General features: G+C 38.0%; 1 protein-coding gene across 18 annotated transcripts in view; it reads left to right on the top strand.

Moving 5' to 3' along the window:
* KTN1 (kinectin 1) overlaps window positions 1–22671 on the top strand; it is a 145313-nt gene that overhangs the window by 12342 nt on the left and 110300 nt on the right. For 17 of the 18 annotated variants that reach the window (XM_073211205.1, XM_073211199.1, XM_073211201.1 and 14 more), the window contains exon 2: window positions 3276–3429. The exons of the other annotated variant lie outside the window; for it this stretch is intronic. In XM_073211205.1, coding sequence (XP_073067306.1) covers window positions 3326–3429 — 104 coding nt within the window. In that variant the 5' untranslated portion in view covers window positions 3276–3325. The remainder of the gene's footprint in view (window positions 1–3275; window positions 3430–22671) is intronic. 18 annotated transcript variants of the gene reach the window in all.

Here is a 22671-nt window from a genome sequence, read left to right as displayed (position 1 = left end):
CTGCTATTGGACCAACTCATTTTGACAACTGGTAAATAAAATAAGTATTTATCCAACTTTTCTTAACATGATTTGTATCTCAGGGTAACCAAATAGGTCATGAGAGAATTTACTTTCTACAGATATATTCTACCTAACAAAGAACATAGGTTTGGAATATCACCATTTTGTGTCTTCTAGTGAACCAAGATCATCAGTAGCTGCTGATACCACAAAGAGAGGCATCCAGACATTAAATACATCCTTTGGAAGTATGCCAAACACACCTGTGTGCTATTAGTCCATTTCATTAAAGATAAGAATGCTAATCAAGACTACTCAGTTGATTTTGCTATCCACTAATAAGTTGTTGAGATCTACAGTTTAAATAAATTATTTTGGACTATATCTAGCTAAAAGTGGAATTGATGAGTTATAGGGGAGGTATGTTTTCAGTTTTACTGGGTAGTGCCATATTGTTTTTCAAACCCACAGCCAACAACATACTCAATGTCATAAAGCTGAAAAGTGCTTCCTCTAAGTTCAGGAATAAGACAGGGATGCCCACTCTTACCACTTTTATTCATCACAGTACTGGAGGTCCTAATCACAGCAGTCAGGCAAGAAAAAGAGAAATGAATGGACTCCATATTGGAAAGGAAGAGGTAAAACTCATTATTTGCAGATGACATGATACTGTATACAGAAAACCCTAAATACTCCATCAAAAAACAATTAGAATAAATGGATTCAGTAAAGTTGCAAGATGCAAAATCATTTTACAGAAATCTGTTGCATTTCTAAACTCATTATTTGCAGATGACATGATACTGTATACAGAAAACCCTAAATACTCCATCAAAAAACAATTAGAATAAATGGATTCAGTAAAGTTGCAAGATGCAAAATCATTTTACAGAAATCTGTTGCATTTCTATGTGCTAACAATGAACTAGCAGAAGAGAAATTAAGAAAGCAGTTCTACTTACAGTTGCAGCAAAAAAATAAAATATCTAGGAATAAACCTAACCAAGGAGGTGAAAGACTTGTACTCTGAAAACTGGATGATACTGATGAAAGAAATGGAAGAAGACACAAATAAATGGAAAAATGCCCCATGCTTATGTATAGGAAAAATTAATATTGTCAAAATGGCCATCCTAACCAAAGTAACTTAGAGATTCAGTGCAATCCCTATTAAACTACAAATGGCATTTTTCAAGGAACTAGAGCAAATAGTCTTAAAGTTTCTATGGAACCACAAAAGACCTTGAATAGCCAAAGCAATTTTGGGGAAAGAACAAACCTGCAGGTATCATGCTCCCTGATTTCAAGCTATACTACAAAGTTACAGTGATTAAAACAATATGGTACCAGACCCATAGATCAATGGAACAGAGTAGAGGGCCTAACAATAAACCCATGCATATATGGTCAGTCAATATATGACAAAGGAGGCCAAGAATATATGACGGGGAAAAGACAGTCTCTTTAATAAATGATGTTGGGAAAACTGGACAGCTACATGCAGGAGAATGAAACTGGATCACTGTCTTACACCATACACAAAAATAAACTCTAAATGGATCAAAGACCTTAATGTGAGACGTAAAATCCTAAAACTCATAGAAAACAAGCAAGAATCTCATGAATATCAACATGAGAAATTTCTTTGGGGGCACTTTTCCATGGGCAAAGGAAAACAAAAGCAAAAATAAACAAGTGGGAGTAGTACATCAAACTAAAAACTTCTGCACAGCAAAGGAAACCAGCAAAACAAAAAGGCTACCTACTGTATTGGAGAGTATATTTGCAAATAATATATCTATTGAGGGGTTAATATCTAAAATATATAAACTCAGAGAACTGAACACCAAAGAAATAACCCAATTAAAAAATGGACAGAGGACCTGAGTAGACATTTTTCCAAAAAAAGACATACAGATGGCCAATGGACACATGAAAAAAATGCTCAGCTTCAGTAATCATCAGAGAAATGTAAATCAAAACCATAATGAGATATTACCTCACACCAGTCAGAATGGCCACTCTGAAAGATAAGAAATAACAAATGTTGGCAAGGATGTAGAGAAAAGGGAACCCTTCTACACTGTTGATGGGAATGTAAATTGGTCCAGTCACTGTGGAAAAAAATACAGAGGTTCCCCAAAAAACTAAAAATAGAAATAGCATTTGATACAGCAATTCTACTTCTGGAAATTTACCTGAAGGAAACAAAATCACAGACTTGAAAAGCTATGTGCACACCTGTGTTCATTGCAGTATTATTTACAGTAGCAAAGAGATGGAAGTAGCCCAAATGCCCATTGATAGATGAATAAAGAAGACATGGTACATGTACACGTGGAGTATCATTCAGCCATAAAAAAAAATTCTTAAATAAGAAGGAAATCTTGCTATTTTCGACAACATAGATGGACCAAGGGGGTATTATGCTAACTGAAATAAGCCAGTTAGAGAAAGACAAATACAATATGATTTCACTATGGTGGAATCTAAAAAACAAAACAAAAACAAGAAATAGACCCATAAATATGGACAACAGACTTGGTTACCATGGGTGGGGAGGAAGGGGTGAAATAGATGAATGGAATAAAGAGGTGCAAATAGCAAATTGTAAAATAAAGGAATGGAGATATAGCATATAGAATGTAACCAATAATACTGTATTATATTGGTATGGTAACAGGGAACTACACTTACTGTGGCAAGCATCTAGTAGTGGATGTAATTATTGAGTCACTATGTTCACCTGAAACCAATATAATTTTGTATATCACCTTTATATCAAAAAAGACAGAATTACAAGAATTGTAAGAAAATGAGTAATAAGAGATCTAGGGATGATAAATGAAAGGCAAGATATAAGTACATCGGTCAACAGAATAACTGAAAAACTAACAAAGCAGTTGGGAAAATGTGAATAGTGGCTTGATATTTGATATCAATATTTGATACTTGTTACCTTCCTTTGCTCAAATCTGCCCTCTTTTAATCTTTTTGGCTGTTATTCAACTTTAGAGAACAAATCTGATTTTAGAATGACACGAATTCATTATGATTAAAATTGTAGGTCTTGAGATGTGATTCTTGCTCTTGGTAGTTATCTCCCTATTTTTTTTTTCTAACCCATGTTGGAGCAAAGGTATCTCTTCCTAGTCCAACTCAGGCTGAATGATTTTTTCTTATAGGTGGGATTGGTATCTCTTGCTATCTGAACTCTTGTTGTTTGTGCTCTCAAATTTGGAAATCAGATGTACCTATCTTTTGTTTAGTGACTTGAATTCATTCTTGAAAACCCTGCTTTGGAGTGAAAAGCCATTACATGAAAACGTATTTTCTAATGTTAATGGAAGGTTATGCTGTGTTCCATCTCAACCAACCAACTCACACAAAGGAAAAAAAACCTAGCAAAGAAGATAAGACTATGTAAGTATAAACAACAGTTTTGAAAGTAAATAAAATGCACTTTTTTTTTGGTATCATTAATCTACAATTACATGAAGAACATTATGTTTACTAGGCTCCCCCCTTCACTAAGTCCCCCCCAACATACCCCTTCACAGTCATTGTCCATCAGCGTAGTAAGATGCTGTAAAATCACTACTTGTTTTCTCTTTGTTGCACAGCCCTCCCCGTGCCCCCCCCACAATATTCATGCTAATCGTAATGCCCCCTTTCTTTTGCCCCATCTTTGTCCCTCCCTTCCCACCCATCCTCCCCACTCCCTTTCCCTTTGGTAACTATTAGTCCATTCTTGGGTTCTGTGAGTCTGCTGCTGTTTTGTTCCTTCAGTTTTCCTTTGTTCTTATACTCCACATATGAGTGAAATCATTTGGTACTTGTCTTTCTCTGCCTGGATTGTTTCACTGAGCATAATAACCTCTAGCTCAATCCATGTTGTTGCAAATGGTACGATCTGTTTTTTTCTTATGGCTGAGTAACATTCCATTGTGTATATGTACCACATCTTCTTTATCCATTCATCTACTGATGGACATTTAGGTTGCTTCCATATCTTGACTATTGTAAATACTGCAGCAATAAACATAGGGGTGCATCTGTCTTTTCCAAACTGGAGTGCTGCATTCTTAGGGTAAATTCCTAGAAGTGGAATTCCTGGGTCAAATGGTATTTCTATTTTGAGCATTTTGAGGAACCTCCATACTGCTTTCTACAATGGTTCAACTAATTTACATTCCCACCAGCAGTGTAGGAGGGTTCCCCTTTCTCCACAGCCTCGCCAACATTTGTTGTTGTTTGTCTTTTCGATGATGGCGATCCTTACTGGTGTGAGGTGATATCTCATTGTGGTTTTAATTTGTATTTCTCTGATGACAACCAAGGTGGAGCATCTTCTCATGTGTCTGTTGGCCATCTGAATTTCTTCTTTAGAGAACTGTCTTTTCAGCTCGTCTGCCCATTTTTTAATTGGATTATTTGCTTTTTGTTTGTTGAGGTTTATGAGCTCTTCATATATTTTAGATGTCAACTCTTTATCGGATCTGTCATTTATGAATATATTCTCCCATACTGTAGGATACCTTTTTGTTCTATTGATGGAGTCCTTTGCTGTACAGAATCTTTTTAGCTTGATATAGTCCCACTTGTTCATTTTTGCTTTTGTTTCCCTTGCCCGGGGAGATACGTTCATGAAGAAGTCACTCATGTTTATGTCCAAGAGATTTTTGCCTATGTTTTTTTCTAAGAGTTTTATGGTTTCATGACTTACATTCAGGTCTTTGATCCATTTCGAATTTACTTTTGTGTATGGGGTTAGACAGTGGTCCAGTTTCATTCTCTTACATGTAGCTGTCCAGTTTTGCCAGCACCATCTGTTGAAGAGACTGTCATTTCCCCATTGTTTGTCCATGGCTCCTTTATCATATATTAATAGACCATATATGTTTGGGTTAATGTTTGGAGTCTGTCTCTATTCTGTTCCATTGGTCTGTGGCTCTGTTCTTGTGCCAGTACCAAATTGTCTTGATTACTGTGGCTTTGTAGCAGTGCTTGAAGTTGTGGAGTGAGATCCCCCCCACTTTATTCTTCCTTCTCAGGATTGCTTTGGCTATTCAGGATCTTTGTTGTTTCCATATGAATTTTTGAAACTATTTGTTCCAGTTCATTGAAGAATGCTGTTGGTAATTTGATAGAGATTGCATCAAATCTGTATATTGTTTTGGGCAGGATGGCTATTTTGATGGGATTAATTCTTCCTAGCCAGGAGCATAGGATGAGTTTCCAATTGTTAGTGACCTCTTTAATTTTTTTAAGAGTGTTTTGCAGTTTTCAGGGTATATGTCTTTCACTTCCTTGGTTAGGTTTATTCCTAGGTATTTTATTCTTTATCCTATTCTGAATGGAATTGTTTTACTGATTTCTCTTTCTGTTAGTTCATTGTTAGTATATAGGAAAGCTACAGATTTCTGTGTGTAAATTTTGTATCCTGCAACTTTGCTGAATTCCAATATCAGTTCTAGTAGTTTTGGAGTGGAGTCTTTAGGGTTTTTTATGTACAATATCATGTCATCTGCAAATAGTAACAGTTTAACTTCTTGTTTACCAATTTGGATTCCTTGCATTTCTTTGTTTTGTCTAATTGCCATGGCTAGGACCTCCAGTACTATGTTGCATAACAGTGGGGAGAGTGGGAATCCCTGTCTTGTTCCCGATCTCAGAGGAAAAGCTTTCAGCTTCTCGCTGTTCAGTATGATGTTGGCTGTGGGTTTATCATATATGGCCTTTATTACGTTGAGGTACTTGCCCTCTATACCCATTTTGCTGAGAGTTTTTATCATGAATGGATGTTGAATTTTGTCGAATGCTTTTTCAGCATCCATGGAGATGATCATGTGGTTTTTGTTATTTTTTTTGTTGATGTGGTGAATGTTGTTGATGGATTTTCGAATGTTGTACCATTCTTGCATCCCTGGGATGAATTCCACTTAGTCATGGTGTATGATCCTTTTGATGTATTTTTGAATTTGATTTGCTAATATTTTGTTGAGTATTTTTGCATCTATGTTCAATCAGGGATATTGGTCTGTAATTTTCTTTTTTGGTGGGGTCTTTGCTTGGTTTTGGTATTAGGGTGATGTTGGCTTCATAGAATGAATTTGGGAGTATTCCCGTGTCTTCTATTTTTTGGAAAAGGTTAAGGAGAATAGGTATTATGCCTTCTCTGTATGTCTGATAAAATTCCAAGGTAAATCCATCTGTCCCAGGGGTTTTGTTCTTGGGTAGTTTTTTGATTACCGCTTCAATTTCATTGCTGGTAATTGGTCTGTTTAGATTTTCTGTTTCTTCCTTGGTCAGTCTTGGAAGGTTGTATTTTTTCTAGGAAGTTCTCTGTTTCTCCTAGGTTTTCCAGCTTGTTAGCATATAGGTTTTCATAGTATTCTTTAATAATTCTTTGTATTTCTGTGGGGTCCATCGTAATTTTTCCTTTCTCGTTTCTGATTCCGTTGATGTCTATTGATTCTCTTTTTCTCTTAATAAGTCTGGCTTGAGGCTTATCTATTTTGTTTATTTTCTCAAAGAACCAGCTCTTGGTTTCATTGATTTTTTCTATTGTTTTATTCTTCTCAATTTTATTTATTTCTTCTCTGATCTTTATTATGTCCCTCTGTCTGCTGACCTTAGACCTCATTTGTTCTTCTTTTTCCGATTTTGATAATTGTGATGTTAGACTATTCATTTGGGATTGTTCTTCCTTCTTTAAATATGCTTGGATTGCTATATACTTTCCTCTTAAGACTGCTTTTGCTGCGTCCCACAGAATTTGGGGCTTTGTGTTGTTGTTGTCATTTGTTTCCATATATTGATGGATCTCCATTTTAATTTGGTTGTTAATCCATTGATTATTTAGGAGCATGTTGTTAAGTCTCCATGTGTTTGTGAGCCTTTTTGTTTTCTTTGTAGAATTTATTTCTAGTTTTATACTTTTGTGTTCTGAAAAGTTGGTTGGTAGGATTTCAATCTTTTTGAATTTACTGAGGCTCTTTTTGTGGCCTTGTATGTGGTCTATTTTGGAGAATGTTCCATGTGCACTTGAGAAGAATGTATACCCTGTTGCTTTTGGATATAGAGTTATGTAGATGTCTGTTAGGTCCATCTTTTCTAGTGTGTTGTTCAGTACCTCTGTGTCCTTACTCATTTTCTGTCTGGTGGATCTATCCTTTGGGATGAGTGGTATGTTGAAGTCTCCCAAAATGAATGCGTTGCATTCTATTTCCTCCTTTAATTCTGTTAATATTTGTTTCACATATGCTGGTGGTCCTGTATTGGGTGTATATATATTTATAATGGTTATATCCTTTTGTTGGACTGAGCCCTTCATCATTATGTAATGTCCTTCTTTATCTCTTGTTACTTTCTTTGTTTTGAAGTCTATTTTGTCTGAGACTAGTACTGCAACACCTGCTTTTTTCTCCCTGTTGTTGGCATGAAATATCTTTTTCCATCCCTTGACTTTTAATCTGTGCATGTCTTTGGGTTTGAGGTGAATCCCTTGTAAGCAGCATATAGATGGGTCTTGCTTTTTTATCCATTCTCTTACTCTGTGTCTTTTAATTGGTGCATTCAGTCCATTTACATTTAGGGTGATTATTGAAAGATATGTACTTATTGCCATTGCAGGCTTTAGGTTTGTGGTTACCAAAAGTTCAAGGTTAGCTTATTCACTATCTTTCTGTCTGACTTAACTCGCTTATTGAGCTATTATTAACACTATCTGATGATTCTTTATTTCTCTCTGTTCCTTTTCCTCCTCTTCCATTCTTCATATGTTGGGTGGGTGTTTTGTTCTGTGCTCTTTTTAGGAGTGCTCCCATCTAGAGCAGTCCCTCTAAAATACTCTGTGGAGGTGGTTTGTGGGAGGCAAATTCCCTCAACTTTTGCTTGTCTGGGAATTGTTTAATCCCTCCTTCATATTTAAATGATAATCGTGCTGGATACAGTATTCTTGGTTCAAGGCCCTTCTGTTTCATTGCATTAAATATATCATGCCATTCTCTTCTGGCCTGTAAGGTTTCTGCTGAGAAGTCTGATGATAGCCTGATGGGTTTTCCTTTGTAGGTGACCTTTTTCCTCTCTCTAGCTGCCTTTAATACTCTGTCCTTGTCTTTGATCTTTGCCATTTTAATTATTATGTGTCTTGGTGTTGCCTTCCTTGGGTCCCTTGTCATGTAGTTCTGTGTGCTTCCGTGGTCTGAGAGGCCATTTCCTCCCCCAGTTTGGGGAATTTTTCAGCAATTATTTCTTCAAAGACATTTTCTATCCCTCTTTCTCTCTCTTCTTCTTCTCGTACTCCTATAATGCGGATATTGTTCAGTTTTGATTGGTCACACAGTTCTCTTAATATTCTTTTCATTCCTGGAGGTCCTTTTATCTCTGTCTGCGTCAGCTTCTCTGCATTCCTGTTCTCTGATATCTAGTCCATTAATGGTCTCTTGCAACTCATCCATTCTGCTTTGAAGTCCTTCCAGAAATTGTTTTATTTCTGTATTCTCCCTCCTTAGTTCTTGCATATTCCTGTGCAAGTCCATCAGCATGGTTATGACTTTTATTTTGAATTCTTTTTCAAGAAGAGTAGTTAAATCTATCTCCCCAGATTCCTTCTCAGGGGAGGATGTGGAGGATGTCTGGTTTAGTCTGGTCTGGATCATATTTTTCTGCCTTTTCATGTTGATAGATGCAGTGGTATGCTGTTGGCTAATATGTCAGCCGGGAGAACCAAGACCATTTCTACTTGCTCCTGGCCTTTCTTTCCTGGGACAATGACATCCCCTAGCGGCTTGTGTTGTGCAGTTGCGTGCAGACTGGGTCTCTGTTTCTTGACTGGCTGCTATGGAGGAAGCTCCCTTGCTGTAGGCATGGGCAGCCTCAGGCTGCTGCCCTGCTATGGTGGGGCCGCACTGAGGGAGAATGGGCGGGGGACTGTTTATCGCTGTGAGGGGTCTCAGAGCTACACTGCTGCCTAGAAGGTTAGGGCGCCTGGAATCCCCCGGGACTCCCAGCTGCTAGGCTGTGTGCTCTGGGATGTTCCTGTCCAACTGTGAGGCCCCTGTCTCTTTAAGATTTTCAAAAAGCACTTGCTTTTCTTTGTGCCAGGGGCACCAGCTGCGGGGACCCACTCGCAGGTTTTACTGTCCCGTTTTGCTAGTATCCTGCACTCCTTGCAGTGTCTGTCTGCATTCCGGGTGCGGGTGGCTAGGTCTGGGTGTTTAGCAGTCCTGGGCTCCCTCTCCCTCTCCACTCTGACTCCTCTCCCACTGCGAGCTGGGGTGAGGGGCGCTCGGGTCCCGCCGGGCTGCGGCTTGTATCTTACCCTCTTCACAAGGTGCTGGGTTCTTGCTGGTGTGGATGTAGTTTGGCTCTTGTCCTGTGTCTTCTGGTCTCTCTTTTAGGGGTAGTTGTATCTGTTGTATTTTCAAAAATACATATTTTGGGAGGAGATTCCTACTCTCCTACTCACGCCACCATCTTAGCTCCACCTCCCAATAAATTACACTTTGAACATAAAATGGAATGTCATAAGATGAAGCCATATTGTATATTTGCAAAAGAGGAAGAGAAAATGTGATGGTTGTGGTGATTGTTGGAGTCTCATTCTTTTGGAAGGTGTTTTTGCACCCTTCACCAATTTCAGTCTTTTTGGTGTTCAGGGTTATCCTGCATTTATTCTGCTCTTAAAGGTCAAGTTGTAGCATAGGTAAGCACCTTTGGGGAATAAAGGCTAAACCTAAAGCCTTTAAGCAATGTGAAAATAGAACCAGGCAGAAAAGACTGAGGAGTAGTGGGATGTGATAGCTCTGCCCTCCGTCTTGCTTGGCAGTATGTACAGAAAGCAAAATGTGCTGGTGGCATCCAGATGTGAGCAATACTTAATACAGATGATGTATTCCAACCAGAAGTCATTTTCTTGAATAAATCACTGAGTATGTCTTTGCTGAAATCATAATGTTCAAATTTCATTCTTTATAGAATGTGTGTGTTTTTAGGTGAACAGTAACTAATACCAAAAAAAGGTATTGTTTGAAATTGGTACTTTTCAAGAGCCATTTTGATGAAAACCAGTTAACTGAACAACTCATGTGAGTAAATCTGTAGATTGAAATAACATGGTATCGCCTGTCTGAGGTAGCTTTTGGAATTCCTGTTCCAGCTAGGGAACTGAATTTGGTAGCTGAGGATAAAGTAAAAATCTTTTTATGAACCATCATTTAATTTGTTTGTCCTTTGTTCTTCCCTTTTGTCGATATTTTTGTATTCAACACATTATTAAAAACTGGCAACCTGGTCTTATCATTATCCAAGTAATTGATGAAAATGTTGACAAGGCCAGGCACAGAATGGAATCCATTGATACCTGATTAAGGTTCTTTCTAAACCATTACTTGGCAACTTTGGTATATGATCATTTTAACTTTTTAAATATTACTTGATTTCTACTACTATTAGCCATGTTTAGTACTTACCTGTTTTGTCTCCTGGAATAGTTTATCTACATTATCAGGTGTTCTGCCAAAATCACACATTCTGATGTGTGTGTATTTTTGCCTGATTCAGTCAGCTCTTTATCAAAAAAAAAAAAAAAAGAGGCATTGGAATAACTTGTTTATAGTGAATGATTCTTGATGCTCCTACCTTTTTTAGTTAGTGAAATTGTGTCGATTTACGTAGTGTGAATTCACCAGTTTTTATTAGTTTGATTACTTTCTGCTAATTTTAGTATGTAACAGGTTTTACTTTCTTAAAAAAAATCTTCAGTCATTGTCTAATAAGGCAGAAGCATTTCATGGTTTTTGAAATGTAGGATTGTGACAGCTGTGTACTGTCTAAGGCAGTGTACATCTTTGCATGATGTACACTTGCTTGAGGTTGTTGTGTAAACTGGTTTCTAAGCACAATTTACAGAGCAGGATGACCATAGAATAGGGGACTTCATTTGTGGCTGTATTTCATTTTTTTTCCAGTTTTATTGAGATACAGTTGACATAGAAGATTGTATAAGTTTAAAGTATACAGTGTAATGATTCGATACATGTATATACTGCAAAATGGTTGCCATAATGTTAGTTAACACATCTATTGACTCACAGTGTGTATGTGCATGTGTGTGTGTGTATGGTGAGAACTTAAATATTTTTACTCTATTAATAACTTTCATGTATATTGTTATTGTTAACTATGCTTTACATTATTAGTAGGCAGGCCCCCGTAACTTACTCATCTTATAATTGGAAGTTTGTACCCTTTGATCACCTTCACCAATTCCTCCTGCCCCCTGATTGCAACTATCTTTCTATTCTATATTTCTGTGAGTTTTTTTTTTGATTCCATATGTAAGTGGGATCATATTATGTGTCTTTCTCTGTCTAACTCATTTCATTTAGCGTAATGCCCCTCAAGGTCCATCCATGTTGTTGCAAATGGCAGGATTTCCATCTTCTTATGACTGAATAATACTCCATTGATATCAATAGAGTATTATATATCACATATCACATATATATTGTATATATGTATACCCCATTTTCTTTATCCATTCATCCGTTGATGGACTCTTAGGTTGTTTCCCTGTCTTGGCTATTACAAATAATGATGCGTTGAACATGGGTATGTAGATATCTCTTTGAGATAGTGATTTCATTTCCATTGGATATATACCTGGAAGTGAGATTGCTGGATTATATGCAGTTCTATTTTTATTTTTTATTTATTTTTTAGATGCTTAAAGTTGGATCTGTGAACTTTTGAACTTTCGTATGTATGTAAATGTATTTTAAAATTAGGATGAGAAATGCTCATTTGAACAAATGCAATAACTTAGTATTTACAAATGTACGCAGATGTATAAAATCCATACCATTAAAAATGTTAATGATGTAGTATTGTGCCCATGGAGCAAAAATCTTGCTGTATTTCAGACCACCTCATCTCCACATTTCTGGGAGGTGAAAATCTGGTACACTGAAAGTCATGAAGGCCACATGGCCAAAGCAGTAATATAGAGCAAAAAAACCATTTAGAACACATATTTTTAAAAAACATGTTTCTTAAAGAATCATACAAATAAAAGGGAAACATAATTTTTCAGTTTCTCCATTCAGAGTAGGGGTAATTCTAGTATTAATTTTTTTGGGAACCTTCATACTGTTTTCCATAGTGGTTTTACCAATTTACATTCTTGTTAGCAGTGAACAAGAGTTCCATTTTATCTGCAGCTTTACCAACACCTGTTAGTTTTTTTGTCGTTTTGATTATGAGCTGTTCTGACAGGTGTAAAACAGTATCATTCATTTGTGGTTTTGATTTGTATTTTCCTGATGATTAGTGATGAAGAAGACCTTTTCACATACTTGCTGGCCATTTGTATATTTTCTTGGAAAAATGTCCACTCAGGTCCTTTGCCCATTTTTTATTTATATTATTCTTTTCTATTAGGTAATGAGTTCCTTATATATTTTGGATATTAACACTTTATCTGATACATGGTTTGCAAATATATTTCTTCCATTCCGTAGGCTGCCTTTTCAGTTTGTTGATCGTTTCTTTTGCTGTACAGCTTTTTAGTTTGATGATAGTCCCACATTTTTGCTTTGCTTTTGGTGTCATATTAAAAAAAATCATTGCCAAGACCAACATCAAGGAGCTCTTTCCCTATGTTTTCTTCTACAAGTTTTATGTTTTCAGGTCTTACATCTAAGTCTTTAATCCATTTCAAGTTAGGTTTTGTGAGTGTGGTAAGATAATAGGCATCCAGTTTCATTCTTTTGAATTTGAATACACAGTTTTCCCATCACCATTTATTGAAAAGTCTGCCTTTTCCCCACTGAGTGTTGTTGGCTCTTTTGTCAAATATTAGTTGGCTATATATGTGTGGGCTTATTTTTGGTCTCTTGATTCTGTCCATTGGCTTATGTGTCTGTTTTTAATGCCCCAACCATACTGTTTTGATTACAGTAGCTTTGTAGTATGGCTTGAAACTGGAAAATGTGATGCTTCTAGCTTTGTTCTTTCTCAAAATTGCTTTGGCTATTTGGGGTCTTCTGTGGTTCTATTCAAACTTTAGGATTGTGTTTTCTTTTTTTTAAAAAAATGCCATTGGAATTTTGATAGAGAGTGTATCAAATTTATAACTGGCTTTGCGTAGTATGGACATTTTAATAATTGCATATTCTTAGAGTCTGTGAATGGGATTCTTTCCATTTGTGTTTTCTTCAGTTTTTTTCATCAGTGTCTTACAGTTTTTGATGTAAAGATCTTTTACCTTCTTGGCTACATTTGCTCTTTTTTTTTTTTCTTTTTTTTTAAGAGGGCATCTCTCATGTTTATTGATCAAATGGTTGGTAACAACAATAAAATTCTGTATAGGGGACTCAATGCACAGTCATTAATCAACCCCAAGCCCCTATTTCAATAGTCTCCAATCTTCTGAAGCATAACAAACAAGTTCTTAGATGGTGAAAAAGGTCTTACATAGTGAATAAGTTCTTACATGGTGAACAGTGCAAGGGCAGTCATATCACAGAAACTTTCGGTTTTGATCACGCATCATGAACTATAAACAGTCAAGTCAGATATGATTATTCGTTTGATTTTTATACTTGATTTATATGTGAATCCCACATTTCTCCCTTATTATTATTATTATTTTTTAAATAAAATGCTGAAGTGGTAGGTAGATGCAAGATAAAGGTAGAAAACATAATTTAGTGCTGTAAGAGGGCAAATGTAGATGATCAGGTCTGTGCCTATAGACTAGGTATTAATCCAAGCTAGACAAGGGCAACAAAACATCCACGGATGCAGAAGATTTCTCTCAAAACGGGGGGTGAGGTTCTAAGCCTCCCCTCTGTTGGTCCCCAATTTCTCTCCTGATGGCCCCCCTGCGACTGTGCCTGTCTTAGGTTGTTCCTCCCTTGAGGAATCTTACCCGTCTCTGGCTAACCAGTCATCTTCCAGGGCCATACAGGGAAATGTAAAGTTGGTAAGTGAGAGAGAAGCAATATTGTTTGAAAAGGTTAGCTTTTAACTTCTTTGCAGATTTATGCCCTGTGGCTTCTATGCCCAGCATTTGTCTTGAGGTATCTTTACCACTTGGAAGAATTACAATACTCGGTAATGTTCGATATGAGGCACTAATTCTACTAAAGGGTTGTAATTAGGAAGGAAGAAGAAAAGCTATAGAAGTAGCAGACGGAAGAAAACATGGGAAGATTGATGTATAGCTTTTAAACTACTAACTACATTGCGCACATACATTAACATAATAGGAATATAGCTACATAACAAAAGCAGACCTCCAATTACTAGCCATATCTAGTGAAACCAAGAAAACCAGTTAGGTACCCTAGGCATTTGTGAAAACTTATCACCCTTTGAAAGATCAAAATTAAGGATATGTAAAGCATGCATTAATCATTGATTTGTGGTTAGTTTTATTCTATCAGGGAGTAATACCCTTTTCTTTCTCTTTTTTTTTTTGTTATCATTAATCTACAATTACATGAAGAATATTATGTTTACTAGGCTCTCCCCTACACCAAGTCCCCCCCGCAAACCCCATTACAGTCAGCATAGCAAAATGTTGTAGAATCACTACTTGTCTTCTCTGTGTTGCACAGCCCTCCCCTTTCTCCACCCCACCCCCATATCCATCCCTACCCACCCATCCTCCCCAGTCCCTTTCCCTTTGGTACCTGTTAGTCCATTCTTGGGTTCTGTGATTCTGCTGCTGTTTTGTTCCTTCAGTTTATCCTTTGTTCTTATACTCCACAGATGAGTGAAATCATTTGGTATTTCTCTTCCTCTGCTTGGCTTATTTCACTGAGCATAATACTCTCTAGCTCCATTCATGTTGTTGCAAATGGTAGGATCAGTTTTTTTCTTATGGCTGCGTAATATTTCCTTGTGTATATGTACCACATCTTCTTTATCCATTCATCTACTGATGGACAGTTAGGTTGCTTCCATATCTTGGCTATTGTAAACAGGGCAGCGATAAACATAGGGGTGCATCTGTCTTTTTCAAACTGGAGTGCTGCATTCTTAGGGTAAATTCCTAGAAGTGGAATTCCTGGGTCAAATGGTATTTCTATTTTGAGCATTTTGAGGAACCTCCATACTGCTTTCCACAATGGTTGAACTAGTTTACATTCCCACAAGCAGTGTAGGAGGGTTCCCCTTTCTCCACAACCTCGCCAATATTTGTTGTTGTTTGTCTTTTAGATGATAGCCATCTTTACTGGTGTGAGATGATACCTCATTGTGGTTTTAATTTGCATTTCTCTGATAATTAGCGATGTGGAGCATCTTTTCATGTGTCTGTTGGCCATCTGAATTTCTTTTTTGGAGAACTGTCTGTTCAGTTCCTCTGCCCATTTTTTAATTGGATTATTTGTTTTCTGTTTGTTGAGGTGGGTGAGCTCTTTATGTATTTTGGATGTCAAGCCTTTACCTGATCTGTCATTTATGAATATATTCTCCCATACTGTAGGGTACCTTTTTGTTCTATTGATGGTATCTTTTGCTGTACAGAAGCTTTTCAGCTTAATATAGTCCCACTTGTTCATTTTTGCTTTTGTTTTCCTTGCCCGGGGAGATACGTTCAAGAAGAGGTCATTCATGTTTATGTATAAGAGATTTTTGCCTATGTTTTTTTCTAAGAGTTTTATGGTTTCATGACTTACATTCAGGTCTTTGATCCATTTTGAATTTACTTTTGTGTATGGGGTTAGACAGTGGTCCAGTTTCATTCTCTTACATGTAGCTGTCCAGTTTTGCTAGTACCATCTGTTGAAGAGACTGTCATTTCCCCATTGTATGTCCATGGCTCCTTTATCAAATATTAATTGACCATGTATGTTTGGGTTAATGTCTGGAGTCTCTAATCTGTTCCACTGGTCTGTGGCTCTGTTCTTGTGCCAGTACCAAATTGTCTTGATTACTATGGCTTTGTAGTAGAGCTGAAGTTGGGGAGTGAGATCCCCCCTACTTTATTCTTTTTCAGGATTGCTTTGGCTATTCGGGGTCTTTGGTGTTTCCATATGAATTTTTGAATTATTTGTTCCAATTCCTTGAAGAATGTTGCTGGTAATTTGAGAGGGATTGCATCAAATCTGTATGTTGCTTTGGGCAGAATGGCCATTTTGACGATATTAATTCTTCCTAGCCATGAGCATGGGATGAGTTTCCATTTATTAGTGTCCCCTTTAATTTCTCTTAAGAGTGACTTGTAGTTTTCAGAGTATAAGTCTTTCACTTCTTTGGTTAGTTTTATTCCTAGGTATTTTATTCTTTTTGATGCAACGGTGAATGGAATTGTTTTCCTGATTTCTCTTTGTATTGATTCATTGTTAGTGTATAGGAAAGCTACAGATTTCTGTGTGTTAATTTTGTATCCTGCAACTTTGCTGTATTCCGATATCAGTTCTAGTAGTTTAGTGGAGTCTTTAGGGTTTTTTATGTACAGTATCATATCATCTGCAGATAGTGACAGTTTTACTTCTTCTTTACCAATCTGGATTCCTTGTATTTCTTTGTTTTGTCTGATTGCCGTGGCTAGGACCTCCAGTACTATGTTAAATAACAGTGGGGAGAGTGGGCATCCCTGTCTGGTTCCCGATCTCAGAGGAAATGCTTTCAGCTTCTCGCTGTTCAGTATAATGCTGGCTGCGGGTTTATCATATATGGCCTTTATTATGTTGAGGTACTTGCCCTCTATTCCCATTTTGTTGAGAGTTTTTATCATGAATGGATGTTGAATTTTGTCAAATGCTTTTTCAGCATCTATGGAGATGATGATGTGGTTTTTGTCTTTCTTTTTGTTGATGTGGTGGATGACGTGGATGGATTTTCGAATGTTGTACCATCCTTGCATCCCTGGGATGAATCCCACTTGGTCATGGTGTATGATCCTTTTGATATACTGTTGAATTCTGTTTGCTAATATTTTATTGAGTATTTTTGCATCTACATTCATCAGGGATATTGGTCTGTAATTTTCTTTTTTGGTGGGGTCTTTGCCTGGTTTTGGTATTAGCGTGATGTTGGCTTCATAGAATGAGTTTGGGAGTATTCCCTCTTCTTCTTTTTTTGGAACACTTTAAGGAGAATGGGTATTATGTCTTCTCTGTGTGTCTGATAAAATTCTGAGGTAAATCTGTCCAGCCCCGGGGTTTTGTTCTTAGGTAGTTTTTTGATTACCGTTTCAATTTCTTTGCTCGTAATTGGTTTGTTTAACCTTTGTATTTCTTCCGGGGAGGTTGTATTTTTCTAGGAAGTTGTCCATTTCTCCTAGGTTTTCCAGCTTGTTGTCATATAGGTTTTCATAGTAGTCTTTAATAATTCTTTGTATTTTTGTGGAGTCTGTTGTGATTTTTCCATTCTCATTTCTGATTCTGTTGATTTGTGTTGATTCTGTTTTTCTCTTAATAAGTTTGGCTAGAGGCTTATCTCTTTTGTTTATTTTCTCAAAGAACCAGCTCTTGGTTTCGTTGATTTTTGCTATTGTTTTATTCTTCTCAATTTTGTTTATTTCTTCTCTGATCTTTATTATGTCTCTCCTTCTGCTGACTTTAGGCCTCATTTGTTCTTCTTTTTCCAGTTTCAATAATTGTGATGTTAGACTATTCATTTGGGATTGTTCTTCCTTCTTCAAGTGTGCCTGGATTGCTATATACTTTCGTCCTATGACTGATTTCGCTGTGTCCCACAGAAGTTGGGGCTTAGTATTGTTGTTGTCATTTGTTTCTATATATTCCTTGATATCTATTTTGATTTGTTCATTGATCCATTGATTATTTAGTAGCATGTTGTTAAGCCTCCATGTGTTTGTGAGCCTTTTTGTTTTCTTTGTAGAATTTATTTCCACTTTTATACCTTTGTGGTTTGAAAAATTGGTTGGTAGAATTTCAATATTTTGGAGTTTACTGAGGCTCTTTTTGTGAGCTAGTATGTGGTCTATTCTGGAGAATGTTCCATGTGCACCTGAGAAGAATGTATATCCTGTTTCTTTTGGATGTAGAGTTCTATAGATGTCTATTAGGTCCATCTGTTCTAGTGTGTTGTTCAGTGCCTGTGTGTCTTTACTTATTTTCTGCCCGGTGGATCTATCCTTTGGGGTGAGTGGTGTGTTGAAGTCTCCTAAAATGAATGCATTGCAGTCTATTTCCCTCTTTAGTTCTGTTAGTATTTGCTTCACATATGTTGGTGCTCCTGTATTGGGTGCATATATATTTAGAATGGTTATATCCTCTTGTTGGACTGAGCCCTTTATCATTATGTAGTGTCCTTCTTTATCTCTTTTTACTTTCTTTGTTTTGAAGTCTGTTTTGTCTGATATTAGTACTGCAACCCCTGCTTTCTTCTCACTGTTGTTTGCCTGAAATATGTTTTTCCATCCCTTGACTTTTAGTCTATGCTTATCTTTGGGTTTAAGGTGAGTTTCTTGTAAGCAGCATATAGATGGGTCTTGCTTTTTTATCCATTCTATTACTCTGTGTCTTTTGATTGGTGCATTCAGTCCATTTACATTTAGGGTGACTATTGAGAGATATGTACTTATTGCCATTGCAGGCTTTAGATTCGTGGTTACCAAAGGTTGAAGGTTAGCTTCTTTAGTATCTTACTGCCTAACTTAGCTCGCTTATTGAGCTGTTATATACTGTCTGGAGATTGTTTTCTTCTCTCCCTTCTTATTCCTCCTCCTCCATTCTTCATATGTTGTGTGTTTTGTTCTGTGCTCTTTTTAGGGTTGCTCCCATTTATAGCAGTCCCTGTAGGATGCCCTGTAGAGGTGGTTTGTGGGAAGCAAATTCCCTCAGCTTTTGCTTCTCTGGGAATTGTTTAATCCCGACATCATGTTTAAATGATAGTTGTGCTGGATACAGTATCCTTGGTTCAAGGCCCTTCTGTTTCATTGCATTAAGTATATCATGCCATTCTCTTCTGGCCTGTAGGGTTTCTGTCGAGAAGTCTGATGTTAGCCTGATGGGTTTTCCTTTATAGGTGACCTTTTTCTCTCTAGCTGCCTTTAAATCTCTTTCCTTGTCCTTGATCCTTGCCATTTTAATTACTATGTGTCTTGGTGTTGTTCTCCTTGGATCCTTTCTGTTGGGGGTCCTGTGTAATTCCATGGTCTGTTCGATTATTTCCTCCCCCAGTTTGGGGAAGTTTTCAGCAATTATTTCTTCAAAGAGACTTTCTATCCCTGTTCCTCTTTCTTCTTCTGGTATCCCTATAATACGAATATTATTCCTTTTGGCTTGGTCACATAGTTCTCTTAGTGTTGTTTCATTCCTGGAGATCCTTTTATCTCTTCCTATGTCAGCTTCTATATGTTCCTGTTCTCTGGCTTCTATTCCTTCAGTGGCCTCTTGCATCTTATCCATTCTCCTTATAAATCCTTCCAGGGATTGTTTCACTTCTGTGATCTCCTTCCTGACATCTGTGATCTCCCTCCTGACTTCATCCCACTGCTCTTGCATTTTTCTCTGCATCTCATCCCATTGCTCTTGCATTTTTCTCTGCATCTCTGTTAGCATGTTCATGATTTTTATTTTGAATTCTTTTTCAGGAAGAGTGGTTAGGTCTGTCTCCTTCTCAGGTGTTGTCTCTGTGATGTTTGTCTGCCTGTAGTTTTGTCTTTTCATGGTGATAGAGATAGTGTGCAGAGCTGGTACAAGTGACTGCTGGAAGAGCTTACCTTCTTGTTGGTTTGTGGCGTTCCTCACCTGGGAAATAGCAACCTCTAGTGGCTTGTGCTGGGCAGCTGTGTGCAGACAGGGCTTCTGCTTCCTGCCGGTTTGCTATGGGGTTTATCTCCGCTGTTGCTGTGGGCGTGGCCTGGCTGGGGCTGCTCCTCCAAAATTGTGGAGCCCCATTGGAGGGGGAGCGGCTGGGAGGCCCTTTATCACTGTAAGGGGCCTCCTTGCTCCCTGCTGCCCAGGGGGTTAGAGTGCCCAGAGATCCCCAGATTCCCTGCCTCTGGTCTAAGTGACCTGTCCTGCCCCTTTAAGACTTCCAAAAAGCACTCTCCATACCAAAACAACAACAGCAACAGTGAGAGAGGGAACAGAAAAAAAAAGAAAAAAAAGAAAAAAGAAAAAACACGTAATTTTTTTTTTTTTCCTCAGGCACCAGTCCCAGGCATCCGCTCACTGGTCCTGCTGCCTTGCCTGTCTAGCACCAGGGTCCCTGTCCCTTCAAGGCTTCCAAAAAGCACCCGCCCACTGGTCCCCCAGGGAAAAACGTGCGATATTCTTTGTCCTAAGGCGCCGGTCCCAGGCACCCGCTCACCAGTCCCACCGCCCTGCCTCCCTAGCACCGGGGTCCCTGTCCCTTTAAGGCTTCCAAAAAGCACTCGCCAAAAAGAGAAAAAAATAAGGGGAAAAACGTGCGATTTCCCCCGTCCTCAGGTGCCGGTATCAGGCACCCGCCCACCCGTCCTGCAGGGAAAAACGCAGGATATTCTTTGTCCTCAGGCGCCAGTCCCAGGCACCCGCTCACCCGTCCCACCGCACTGCCTCCGTAGCACCGGCGTCCCTGCCCCTTTAAGGCTTCCAAAAAGCACTCACGAACAAGAGAAAAGAAAAGGGGAAAAACGCGCGATTTCCTCCTTCCTCAAGTGCCGGTCTCAGGCACCCCCCCACCAGTCCTGCAGGGAAAAACGCGGGGGTATTCTTTTTCCTCAGGTGCCGGTCCTAGTCACCCGCTCACCAGTCCCGCCGCCCTGCCTCCCTAGCACCGGGGTCCCTGTCCCTTTAAGGCTTCCAAAAAGCACTTGCCAAAAAGAGAAAAAAAAAGGGGAAAAATGCGTGATTTCCTCCGTCCTGAAGTGCCGGTCCTAGGCACCCGCTCACCGGTCCCGCCACCCTGCCTCCCTAGCAACGGGGTCCCTGTCCCTTTAAAGCTTCCAAAAAGCACTCGCCAAAAAAAAAAAAAAAAAAAATGCTCCGGTTTCTTTCCACCCGCTGGGAGCTGGGGGGAGGGGCGCTCGGGTCCCACCGGGCCGGGGCTTGTATCTTACCCCCTTCGCAAGGCGCTGGGTTCTTGCAGGTGTGGATGTGGTCTGGATGTTGTCCTGTGTCCTGTGGTCTCTATTTTAGGAAGATTTTTCTTTGTTATATTTTCATAGCTCTATGTGTTTTTGGGAGGAGATTTCCACTGCTCTACTCACGCCGCCATCTTGGCTCCGCCTAGTCAAGTTAGTTTTTAAGAGTCATGATTTAACTTACAATTTAGAGACATAAGCGATTAAATTTAGATATGAGTGTTTGCATGTGGTGAGAAAATATAGACATTCTGAAGGATACAGGATGAAAAGTTACGAAGGAAAGGACCCAGAAGTCACCATAGGGTTAGTGGTTTTGGGTGTGTCCTTCCAGGAGTTTTCTAAGTGTGTATGAGCATGGGTCTGTCACATAAAAAGGGAATTTTCTCTCTATACCATTCTGTAACTTGCTGTTACTGTACATTTGGTATATTTACAGCATTTCTTGAATGTCCTCCCATATTACATGTGAAGCTCTACTGCAAGCTTAGTCATTTTCTTATTGCTGGACATGTGGTTCTTTCTAGTTTTACGAAGTTCCATTGCTAACAGTGAATACTCCTGAGTTATCTTTATATTTGTATGATTGTACTTGTAGAATAAACAACCAGAAAAGGAACTCTTGAAGAGTATGCACTATTTTTATACCTATAAATTTCTCCAAATTTCTCTCTAAGGAGACTACACTAATTATAATCAAACTAAAACTGTATAAGAATACTGGCTTTCATCAATATAACACAGAGAAGACAAATAGTGATTCTATAGCATCTTACTACGCTGATGGACAGCGACTGTAATGGGGTATGTGGTGGGGACTTGATAATTGCTCATGTAATTGTATATTAATGATACCAAAATGAAAAAAGATGATGAAACAAAAAAAAAGAATACTTGTCTTCATATTCCCTGGTAAATGCCTAAATTTTTTAGACAGCTTTATTGAGATATAATTGGCATACAATAATGTGCATATTTAAAGTGTACAATATGGCAAGTTTTGACATGTGTACCCTGATGAGACATCACCACAATCAACATAGTGAATATATACATCATCTCCAAAAGTTCTTTGTGCTCCTTTGTGCTCCTTAATTTTCACATCTTCCTGCCTGCCAACCTTGGTGGAAAAAATGGTAGCATATTGTTTTAATTTGCATTTCTTTAATATGATTGAAGTTGCATTAAAAAATACATGTTTATTGAATATCTTTTTTCCCCCTGGAAACCTTCTAAACAAGTCCTTTAACCATTCTTCCTTGGGTTTATATTTTTTCACATTCAAGTGATGCTTGTTAAGTTAGAGTAACATGTGTTTGTCTTTTTAGTCACTTATTTGTTACAAGATCTTCATATTTTCTAGTCAGAGTTCCCAGTCTTTCTGTTATGGCTCTGGGTTTTTTACATGAGAAATAGGAAAGTCTTTTATAAAACAAGATTATTTTCAAATGCAAAGAAGTGTACTTGTCCTCTAGTTCTTTCATGGTTTATATTTTCTGACCTTTAAAACATTGATCAATTTATAATTTAGTAGGGGTTTAATTTCTTCCCCAAATGGCTATCTATCATTTGTGCCAATACTCCTTAATAATGTTTTTAGCTTATTAATT

This window comes from Manis javanica, chromosome 8 (assembly GCF_040802235.1).
Source record: "Manis javanica isolate MJ-LG chromosome 8, MJ_LKY, whole genome shotgun sequence".
Lineage (NCBI taxonomy): Eukaryota > Metazoa > Chordata > Mammalia > Pholidota > Manidae > Manis > Manis javanica.
Note: the sequence above shows the minus strand (reverse complement) of the source record. Positions and strands in the feature narration are given on the sequence as shown.